The sequence below is a fragment of the Oratosquilla oratoria genome, chromosome 6, assembly GCF_046742065.1.
Source record: "Oratosquilla oratoria isolate Oo_2021 chromosome 6, ASM4674206v1, whole genome shotgun sequence".
In the NCBI taxonomy this organism is placed as follows: Eukaryota; Metazoa; Arthropoda; class Malacostraca; order Stomatopoda; family Squillidae; genus Oratosquilla; species Oratosquilla oratoria.
In genome coordinates, this window is record NC_134782.1 from 43,909,054 (window position 1) to 43,920,819 (window position 11,766).

The window sequence follows — 11,766 nt, forward strand, 5'->3', positions numbered from 1 at the left end:
CCCCTACCTGTCCTAATCCCACACTGTTCCTCACCAATTACTCCCTCTGTTCCTCTCTTAATCCTCTCAGTCAAGACCCTCTCATAAGCCTTCCCAACTACACTTAACAAGCTAATCCCTCTGAAACTACTACACTCACACTTGTAATTGCAATGACATAGTAATACCAGGCCCCTTCAAGCGATCATCCGCTCCTTTTTGTTGTACAACGTAGAGTGTAAATCCGTAGAGTTTTTGATTCCCCTTTACTAGAATGCAGACGTAAGCCGTAGAAGGAATAGGAGTAAGAGGATTTGGGAGGAGAGGAGTAGAAAATGAGGGAGGAGGAGGAGCAGGTGTAGGATGGAGAGGAGGAGGCGGTGGGAGAGCAGGTGCAAGACGGAGGATGCAGTGGAAGAGCAGATGCAGGAGGAGGCAGTGGAAGAGCAGGAAGAGGAGGCGGTTGTAGGGTGGAGAGGAGGAGACGGTGGAAGAGCAGGTGCAGGAGGAGGGGGCGGTGGAAGAGCAGATACAGGAGGAGACTGTGGAAGAGCAGGTGCAGGAGTAGGATGCGGTGGAAGGGCATATGCAGGAGGAGGCGGTGGAAGAGCAGGAGGAGGTGGTGGAAGAGCAGTAGGAGAAGGCGGTGGAAGAGCAGGTGGAGGAGTAGGAGGTGATGGAAGAGCAGATGTAGGAGGAGGCGGTGGAAGAGCAGGTGCAGGAGGGAGGAGGAGGTGGTGGGTGAGGTTTGTGGCGACAGCGAGGAGAACTGTCGTAATGTGTGACGCCAAAACGCCGAGAAAGAAAAAATAAAAGATTACATCACAGGATGTGACGTGTGACCTTGCACACACACACACACACACACACACACACACACACACACACACACACACACACACACACACACACACACACACACACACACACACACACACTCACACGCGCATGCACGAACATACACACTTGATAATTGGAGATTAAGGATATACACCATGTTGGAACGGATTAACTTGAGGCAATATATGATCAATTGAAGAATAGGAGACGGATCTCCACGAGGGTTGCATCTCTCGTGTATACTACAATTAGATTAACACGCATACACACACATACACTAATACACGTACATACACTAACATACACACGTACGGAGAGAAAATGCAAAAAAAAAAAAAATCTTCGTCAACGTCAGAGAAGAAAACCTCCGTCATGTTAAGATTAACATTTGCTAAGAACAGTTTTGAGTTTGAATCATCTCGGTTTTAATTCTACAATATCTCGTTAATTTAACTTTTTTTTTTTTTTCATTCTTTTGATGTGCATCCGTCCAACCATCCACCTCGTCCCCAGCTATCCCGTGACGTCATATCCGGTTTGTGACGTCAAAACGTCGTCGCATCAGAGATATATCAGTGTTATTCTGTGCTTGAGTAGGGAGGTTTGTGTAAGCGTTTGCGTGTGTGTGATATTATGTAACCAGCACATTTTTCCAACTTTTTTTGTGGCTAAGGTCCGACTCTAAAGTGGAATAAAATAATTTGGCGCAAACTACACATTTTCTGTTGTTGATGTAAAGTGTGGATCGTCAGGTAGAACGGGGAAATCATCTTACGAAACCGATAAAGTTGGCTACAAAGTTGGTATTGGATGTAAAAACGAGAAAGAAAACTTCATCACCTTGAAGTCCAAGCTCCTCCTCGACAGAACAGACCCTCCCAACGTCGCCCTCCACGTATCGAGGGTGACCATGCCTGTCAACGAGGATAAGGTGTACATGGACGCCATGATCGGGCGGGAAACGGTGAATGTCTTCGTAGTCGTCCTCGCAATCTTCGCCGTCCTCGGAGCCGTCGCCATCGCCGTCTGCGTCTTCTGCAAAAACTCTTGCATGAGATTCTTCGGAATTCGTAAGAGGAGAAGGAGAACCAGGATACCCCAAGACGATCTCCCAACAGCCATACCATCGACGGTAAAAAGAAATATATCAATAATAAATAAATAGATAAATAAATAAATGAATAAATAAAATAATAGTAAAAAAAAAATAGAATAATAAAGTAAGATAAGATAAAACAAATATTAATTTATTTATCTATTAGATGTGCAATGGATAGAGGCGAGTCTATGCCTTGCCTGTCTACCTCCCTAAAGAGGTCATCACGCTGGGCTATTTTTCCTCCCACTCTCCTACCCCCAACCTCCATTTGAATATCTAGAATATGACTTCGCTTACAGAGATCTAGATTTCTCTAAGAACATTTCAACAGTATTTCTAACATTCCTCTAGGTTCACAATCTCTTAGTTCATCATTAAGCTTTGAAGATTTGAAAATTCAAATATTGTAACCGAAGTCGTTTTTACTCCAACGAACTCTCAACTGTCGACGCTGTTGAAGCCCGTGGAAGCCCAGTGTGATAACCCCTTTCTAAGGGGGGAAAGCAGTGGGAAGTGAGAAACCCCTGGTAGAGCAAAGTTCTGTCAGTTGTGTTTTTCCAGGCCGATGTTGGGTCGCCTCCCCGCCTGGCCAGGGCTGTCGGTAACCAACGCAGCAAGCCCGCAACGGGCCCTAGGACTCGAATTCACGACCATTGAGCAACCACGCGGCCTATATAGTTATTCACATAGATTTGTCTATCATAGATTGATTTCTTTAGTTATCTATCTAGGAAAGAAATATAGGCCTTAAGAGATCGTGGTCAGGTTGACGAACACGTGGAAATGTATGTGGATGAGAGCTGGAGAACAATGTGCACACCACCTGCTGTGTTGGTGCCCGAACAGCCCCTTGGTAGGTGAGAAGGCGACCCAATGTCGGCAAAAAAAAAAAAAAAAAAAAAATAGAGACAATTTGGGTCCATAATCTGGCCCACTAATTAGTGGTAGTTAGTGAATGTTTAGTGATACAATTTAGTGTTTAAAAGTTGGTCCTCACCAGGAACTCAAGGAAGGACAGCAAGTCATAAGATCGTGGGATAAGTGACAAAAGGCGGGTTTGGGAACCGTCTGGTCCAAACGAAAATGGGAAAAAGGGACGAATGTGAATGGAAGTGAAAGAGGACATTTTTCTTCCGTAGCTAGCCACCTCGCTGTGCGGATAACGGATAATTGGCTTAAAAGAAATTTTAGTTATTTTTACTTTGCTTATTAATGTTTGTATTTATTCAAATGTTTCTCTGTTGATTTATTCATCTACGTAACTCTTTATCTATTGATTTATTCACACTTTTGCTAAATTTTATTTATCAAGTTCATTTATAGTCACATGTACATTCATTCATATATTAATTTACTTGTCCGTTCATTTACTTATTTATCTATCTACCCATTATTATATTTATTTATTATTTAGTTTATTATATATCTATATATTCATTAGTTTATTGTTTATTTATTACTGGGTTGAATATTTATTTATTTTAGGAATGAGTCTTCGGTTCGATATACGTCAACATCAAAATTCTTCTATTTTTATTATTACTATTATTATCATTATTATTATTATTGTTATTATTATTATTATTTTACTCTTCTTATGTAAAAAATTTAATACTAGTTCGTGTATTAATAGATCACGATAAACAAAAGAAAATTAATTTACAACCTCTTTCCAGTCTTCCGGGATCGGCGCTGAGGTGCCGAGGAGGGAAGAGGAAGAGAGAGGAGAGGAAGACGACGAGGGGCAGAAGGAGTGGGCGATCGAAGTGGACGTTCCTCAGTCGGAGAACCTCCTGCAGTAGGAGGCGCTCCCGAAGAAGGCAAGTAAGGATGAACTAGTACAGTCATGGCCACAAATCCACGCTACAATTCTCTCTCATTATTTTATTTTATCTGTTTAATTGTTTATTTTAGTTTGTGATTTATTATCCTGTGCACTATTCATTTACGTATTGTCTTGAATATATATAAAACTAATTTGTCAGACTATGAATTTGAATTTGGCATGGAAATCTACTTGTGGGTCAATATATTTGCTCGTGACTGTACATTTGAGTACATTGTATGTATACTGTATATATATAAATATATATATATATATATACATATATATATATATATGTATATATATATGTATATATGTATATATATATGTGTGTGTATATATATATATGTGTGTGTATATATATATATATATATATTATGTATTATATATTATATATATAGATATATTCATATATATAATATATATATGTATATATATTATATATATATATATATATATATATATATATATATGTGTGTGTGTGTGTGTGTGTGTGTGTGTGTGTGTGTGTGTGTGTGTGTGTGTGTGTGTGTGTGTGTTGGGCAAAGTCTTGCTCATAAACAATTGCTGTTAAATGCTAAAGCGCAAGTGGCGTCAATGATCTTAAGAGAACATTTTTCTAGCTCTCTGTATTTCCTTTTTTCTTAATAATTCAAACTCTGTAGGAAATTGTGAAGGGCTTCAGAATGTTGATCCATTTCACCGACAGCTGTTTCAACTATTACAAATGGTCATATTCAGGGTAATACACTACATAAAGACAAACAAGGGTACATAAGACAGATTCCCACATTAAAAGTTACCTCTCCCTGCCGTTTTTACTCGGCCTTACATACCCTTGTTTGTCTTTATGTAGTATATTATCCTTGAATATGACCATTTCTAATGGTTGAAACAGCTGTAGGTAAAATGGGTCAACATTCTGAAGCCTTTCTCAATTTCCTACAGAGTTTGAATTATGAAGAAAAAAGGAAATACAGAGAGCTAGAAAAATGTTCTCTTAAGATCATTGACGCCACGCGTTTTGGCATTTAACAGAAATATATATATATATATATATATATATATATATATATATATATATATATGTATATGCGTGTGTATGTATATGTAATCAAGAATTTTAATATATTGTCCTATTTTTACAGATAAACAGATAAAATCTATCCCATCACTACCACCAATGTCTCACCAGGCACGTGAATAAAAAAAATCACTAATACTGTTACCCGTTACTGTGCCCCTTAAGCAATGAGATGGGCAGCAAGTGATCTAATATAAGAGAATGTTAGAATTTGTTTCTCTGTTTAGCATTTTCTGGAATTCAGAATTCTAAATATTGGAAAAAAATATCAATTCTAGAGATTCTCTAGATCAGGGGTGGACAACCATTGGCACGCGTGCCAAACCTGGCACACATGATTTTATTTCCGGTGCCCGACACCCAGAGCTCACCTTAAAACAAATAACTAATAAATGTCCAGCTTCTTCTGTATGGCCATTGGTCTCTGTATGATACAATGGACGCCGGACTGGGGCCCTTATAAGAGGTGATGGGAGGGGCCCCATACTTGTATGGAGGCCTATAACTTATTCTTAATTCCGTTGTGAAGCGTGGAAATTTTGTATCAAAGATTTGGTTCATCTTGGCACACATACTTAAAAAGGTTACCCACCTTTGGTCTCGGCCATCACTAGGGCGCGTGCCAAGAGTTCACATAGACCCCTGAATTTCTGTGATTCGTGATTCTAAGTTTCTGCATAATGAATGTTATTTTGTACTACATTTGATTTCTAATAAATGAATAAGAAAAATATTTTCTACTTATCCCTGAAAAAAGAATTGTGAATACTATATTATTGACATTACTTTCGCTTTATCATTCATAATTTCCTTACACCCCTGTAATCACCTTCTCCAATTATTCTCCTTGCATTTCCCACCACTCCAAGCAAAACTTCTCCGCCCTCTTTTATACTCATCAACTTGAAATACTTTTCCCATTTCCCCATAGACTTCTCTTCCAACAGTTGTCTCCCGTTATTTCCTCTCTCCCCTCTACTCGTCTCAATTCTTCGTACTGTTTTTCGTCTCTTAAAACACATTTCCAATTTAAATGAATATTCTCAGACAAAAATATACCAACTTACAATGAAACGACGCATTTCTTCAAGCTTTTATTCTAGTAGCAGCCTCCTTGGCCGTCAGTAAACAAACAAAATACAATCGATCATATGATCAAAACAACACAGCTTTCGCGATGACAATGGAATCCTGCAAAGGCACTGAAAATACAAGCATGTACAAGAGAACAAAGGATTACAAAGGCGGAGCATGCCGACAGGAGACCTTTTGGTCCATATCAAGGTCGGATGCGAAAAAGATTATAATAATGATAAATAAATAAAAACTATGATAAAGTAAATAATAAATAAAATAAATGCATAGGTATAGTCAAATAATAAATGAGAAGCAAATAATAGTAAACAAACAGACAAGTGATAAAAAACAAATAAACAAATAATATTCTAATGACACCGCAAATATATCACACCATATAGGTAGCAGTGATGTTATCACCACGCAATTTTTTGGAGGAAATCAAACTAAACTGGCTGGTAAAATATATAAGGAAATATAAACTGAGACTGGTGACATCAAAGTATCCTACTTTGGCGAAATTGCATGTATGAATGTTGCATAGTGTGCCTGGATGGTTGGTATGCGTGTAAGTGATGCGTGATGTCGGAGAGTCGAAGCATAAGCAAGGGGGTATGTAGCGAGGGTATGATGGGGGGACGCCAGGGGGGGTCCCGGCGTCGCCTGCCATACCCCGAATAGCAGAGAGAGTAAGCCTAGCATTGGTGTTGAACATACGTGTAAAATCCTCATGTTCGCTAAGCAGAATAAACAAGAAAAGACTGAACTCCTGCCTTTCCCTGATCCGGACAATTGTAGGCGTGAACTTGTCTTTAACTCGTGATTCCATGATCACGGCCCACGAGCAGGAGAAAAAGGTGAGTTAATGTACATGTGCGAATACGTAACAAATGGCGTCAGAAGCGGGATCAGGCAGAAGTGATAAGTGACTTGATATCGAAGTGATAAGTGATTTGATATTGAAGTGATAAGTGACTCAAGTGATCATGGATGTCACCGGTGATAATAAAGACATAGAAATTGAGGGTAAAGACAGAGAAATTGAGGGAAAGCAGGAGTCGAGTGTCATGGCGTCTAGTGAATGTGAGGATGACACGGTGTTGCACCGAGAGGCTACTGAACATGTATCTCCTCGGTCAGTGTTGCTCTTGGCACAACACTCAGTGGCCGAGATGTTGAAACACCAACAACAGGTCATGGCAGATATGCTTGCGATCCAAATGGATCAACAAAAAACAGGTCATGACTGAAGTGAAAGAGGAACTGAGGGCTATTATGGGGGAGAACATGGGATCGTTAGAAACACGTGCTAACTAGTATACTGACGACGTGTACCACCGTGTGAAGGAAGAGGTTAAGGAGGAGGTGGTGGCAGTGAAAGAAGAGGTTAAAGAGGAGATGAAAGCAATAGAAGAGCAGTACCGTGAGCACATGCAGACGTGTCTTGACAGGGTATCGACACTGGAGGCGGTTTTGGTGAGACAGGAGAATGGGGAGATTGCAGCCAATCTCGATACCGTGACATGGTGCAATTTTGCTGAGCGTCGCGTAGCGGTGAGCACAATCACCCCACCACCCTCATCTCCTCGTAGCCTCTCGCCGCCACCGGCGTCTCTACAGCTGAGGGGCGATTGTTGCCACGTGAACCCAGGGGACGACCTCACAGGGAGACGTCTGGAGAGTCGTTCAGTTGAACTGCAACCCCGGGGGGCCTGTGGAGGTGGTGAGGTCACGCGGTATGAGAAAGAGAGGAAGGTGATTGAATATGACGGGAAGGTGTCTTGGGACGCGTACCAGGCACAGTACGATGTGGTTGCAGCTCGTCATAGTTGGTCACAGGAAGAGAAGGCTTTTCAGCTGGTGAGTGTGCTGAAAGGGCAGGCGTTGGAAGTACTGGAGCACTTAACCCCCGCTCAACTGCGATGTTACGACAGTGTGGCTGGGGCTCTCCGGCGTCGTTTCGGCAGGAGGCGGCAACCGGAGGTGTTCCGGGCTCAACTGAAGACGAGGAGGCGAGGGAAGGACGAGGCCCTTCCCTTACTAGCGCAGGACGTGGAAGCGCTAGTGAGGGGCGCTTACCCCATGGCCACGGAGGACACCGTGGACATGTTGGCCAAGGACTGCTTCGTGGACGCTCTTCACGATAGGCAGTTACAGATGCACGTGAAGCAGGCTGCGCCCAAGAACGTGAGAGAGGCTTTGGCAAGGGCAGCGGAGTTTGAAGCCTTTCTCATGAGCGTCAGCCCTGCTGCTCCCCCTCCCAGCGACGCGTGGAAGCGTCGTCCGAGCCGTGCTTGGGCCAGGCGTGCGCAGGCAAGTAGCAAAACATCTCAACCTGGTGGGAAGGTGAGCTCCAAGCCTTTCAAAGGGGTGCTTTAACTGTGGTCAGGTAGGTCACAAAAAGCACGACTGCAAGAGGAGGGCACGGTCGCTAGAGGACGGAATGCGACCGGTGTTCGAGCCCTGCTGCTGGAATTGTGGAATACGAGGACACAGTTCCCCTGAGTGCCTCCAGCCCAAGGGGGTGACGCCGTCGGCGGGAAACTTGAAGCAGCTGGGGGCCGGGGCACCTTCCTAGCAGAGCACTCGGGCGCCCCAAGCCAACTAAGGTGTCGTCAGGTGGCGGCGTCCGACGCCATCAAGGTGACAGGGAGTATCAATGGACGCCAAGTGGAGATGGTAGTGGATACGGGGGCAGAGAGGACCTTCGTACGAGAGGGAGTCCTACCAGAACGTGGTGTGAAGTGCGTGGGTCAGCAACTGTGCGGAGTTACAGGAGACTGTGTACCGGTGAAGGGACCGGTGTGGGTGAATCTGGCCGTAGGCAGGGTGACTGAACGCCTGCCTGTACTTGTGGCGGAGATGGAAGATGAATGCCTGTTGGGGTTGGATTTCCTTAATCGCGTGGGGGCGTGTGTTGATCTCCAGGAGGGTAGGATGTCAGTGAGAGGCTATGAAGTGCCTTTGAATCCTAATGGAGAGCTCGCCACGAGGGAAGGAAACCCAGAGTGCAGAGATCTCAGGCCGTCAAGTCACCCAGCAAAGGTAAAGCACGGAAAGGAAGAGTGGCCCGCACCTCTGCTACTACGGCCATGCACCACACCGCATCCACCACTATCGCCACCGCTAACAGCAAGATGGAGTCACCGAAGGAGGAGAAGAAACAGAAGGACCTACCAGAGGGCCTGCCTGAGTACTTGGAAGACTTGGCGGAGAGGAGTATCACGCAGCTGACAGCTGAGCAGGCGAGTAGAGTGAAGGCATTACTTGCACAATACCGTGACGTGTTCAGCAGTGGAGACATGGACTTGGGTCGCACTTCATTGGTTCAGCACAGCATCTTTACCAGAGATAGTCCTCCCATCAAGCAGGCGCCTCGTCGGGTCCCACCAGCAAAGAGAGAAGAAATGGAGAAGCTTGTCCGAGAGTTGGCAGCAACGGGAGTGATTGAGCGGTCAGACAGCCCGTGGTGCTCGCCGGTAGTCCTAGTGACGAAGAAGGACGGAAGCCGTAGGTTCTGCGTAGATTACCGGGCGCTGAACGCCGTCACTGTCCCTGATGCTTATCCTCTCCCCCGCATCGACGAGACGTTAGACGCTCTCAGTGGGGTCCAGTGGTTCTCCACGCTGGACTTGAAGTCAGGCTATCATCAAGTCGAGATGGCGCCTGAGGATAAAAAGAAGACAGCCTTCTCGATTGGGCAAGGCCTGTGGCACTGGAACGTGATGCCCTTTGGCCTCATGAACGCCCCTGGAGTCTTTGAGCGTCTTATGGAACGTGTACTCGACGGTATGCAATGGAAGGCGGCAGTCGTCTACCTAGACGACGTGCTGGTGTTTGGAAACAGCTTCGAGGAGGAGCTGGCTAGGCTCACAGAAGTGTTCAGCCGAATGAGGAAGGCTGGCCTGAAGCTGAATTCAAAGAAGTGCACTCTATTCAAGTCAGAAGTGCCGTTTTTGGGACATGTCGTCGAAAGGGAAGGTGTGAGGACGGACTCACTTAAGGTCACCGCTGTGGAAGGATGGCCAGTCCCTCAGAATGTCTCGGAGCTGCGCAGTTTCCTGGGCTTGTGCACGTACTACCGGAGGTTTGTGGCAAGGTTCGCCACTATCGCCGCCCCACTGCACCATCTGACGAGGAAGGGAGTAGTTTTCGAGTGGAGCGAGGAGTGCCAGCAAGCTTTCGTGGCACTGAAGCGAGCGTTGGTGGAAGCGCCAGTGCTTCCCTACCCACAAATGGGCTTGCCGTACATTGTGGACACGGATGCGAGCCAAGAGGGTGTGGGAGCCGTGCTGTCACAGCTTCGTGATGGAAAGGAGTATGTGGTGAGTTACTACAGTGCTAAGTTTAACAAGGCGGAAAGGAACTACTGCGTCACACGGAAGGAGTTGGCAGCGGTGATGAAAGCACTCGCTCACTTCCATCACTACCTGTATGGTACGCGCTTCACCATTCGAACGGATCATGCCGCCTTGAGATGGTTGAAGACGATGAAGGAACCGGAAGGACAGCTGGCCAGGTGGATTGGAAAACTGGAGCAGTACAACTATGAGATCGAGCACCGACCTGGCCGGGTGCATAACAACGCCGACAGCTTAAGTCGCCGTCCCTGCCCACCCGAGTGTGTGCATTGCTCACGGCGAGAGTCTGAGGTGGCTGTGCGGAAATTAACCGTCGCTCACAGCACCACCGAGGCAGACGAGAAGTGGAAGAGGGACCAACGAGAGGATTCTGACCTGTCTCTGGTGATTGGGTGGTTAGAGGCCAGCAGTGAAAGGCCTCCCAAAGAGACAGTATCACCCGAGAGTCCTGCTACCAAAGGGCTTGTTGACCAGTGGGAGGCACTGAGTCTGCGAGGGGGAATCCTACACCGGCGTTGGACGCACGCACGAACAGGAGAGGTAAGCTGGCTGGTAGTAGTGCCATGCTCTCGGCGACAGGAGATGCTGAAAGAGATGCACGAGGGTAATACCAGCGGCCACCTGGGAGTGAAACGCACTCTCGAAAAGTTGAGGCAGCGAGTGTACTGGGTGGGCATGCGATTAGACGTGCAGGAGTGGTGCAAGACTTGCCGTGTTTGCGCCGCCAAGAGAGGCCCCGCCCACAAGACTCGTGCCTCCCTGCAGTTATACCACACCGGGGCGCCGATGGAACGCCTGGCTGTGGATATAGCCGGCCCTTTTCCGTGCACAAAGAGAGGAAACAAGTACCTGTGTGTGGTAATGGACTACTTCACGAAGTGGCCGGAAGTCTGTGCTCTACCTAACCACGAGGCAGAGACTGTAGCTCAGTTCCTTGTGGAGGAGGTGTTCGTGCGCTATGGAGTCCCAGGGGAACTGCTCTCAGACCAAGGACGAGAGTTTGAGTCGCGGGTCTTTAAGGAATACTGCAGTCTGCTTGGCATCAATAAGACTCATACTTCTCCCCTGAGGCCCCAGAGTGATGGTATGGTGGAGAGGTTTAACGCGACGATTGTCCAGCAGCTGGCCAAGTACTGTCAGGAGGACCAGCGCGACTGGGATTTGTGGGTTCCGTACGTACTTATGGCCTATCGTTCAGCTGAGCATGAGGCCACGGGATTCACGCCAGCCAAGTTAATGTTTGGCAGGGAAATTCGTCTGCCAGTCGACCTCTCTACCGGTCGACCACCGGGAGCAGAACTTCCACATACGTACAGTGATTACGTGAGGACGATGCAGCGGCGCCTGGAGGAGGCTTCCCGCTGGGCGAGGCAGCATCTGCGAGTGTCAGGTCGGGCTATGTGGAGGCAGTACCAAGGTCGCGCCAGAAATGCAGAGCAGCCCGGCGATATGGTCTGGCTGCATAATCCACAGAGAAAGCCTGGCAAGTCACCGAAACTCC

At 46.1% G+C, this 11,766-nt stretch overlaps 1 protein-coding gene across 2 annotated transcripts; it reads left to right on the forward strand.

Annotated features, from left to right (window-relative positions):
- The first annotated feature begins 1,400 nt into the window (after window positions 1-1,400).
- Window positions 1,401-5,548, forward strand: LOC143026171 (uncharacterized). 2 transcript variants are annotated; one of them, XM_076186182.1, is made up of 3 exons: window positions 1,401-1,951; window positions 3,595-3,742; window positions 4,892-5,548. In XM_076186182.1, the coding sequence occupies exons 1-2, from the start codon at window positions 1,730-1,732 to the stop codon at window positions 3,718-3,720; spliced, it is 348 nt and encodes a 115-aa protein (XP_076042297.1). In that variant the 5' UTR covers window positions 1,401-1,729; the 3' UTR covers window positions 3,721-3,742; window positions 4,892-5,548. The 2 variants fall into 2 exon arrangements, with proteins under 2 accessions (XP_076042297.1, XP_076042296.1); XM_076186181.1 differs by having other exon boundaries at window positions 3,595-3,738.
- Window positions 5,549-11,766: the final 6,218 nt, after the last annotated feature.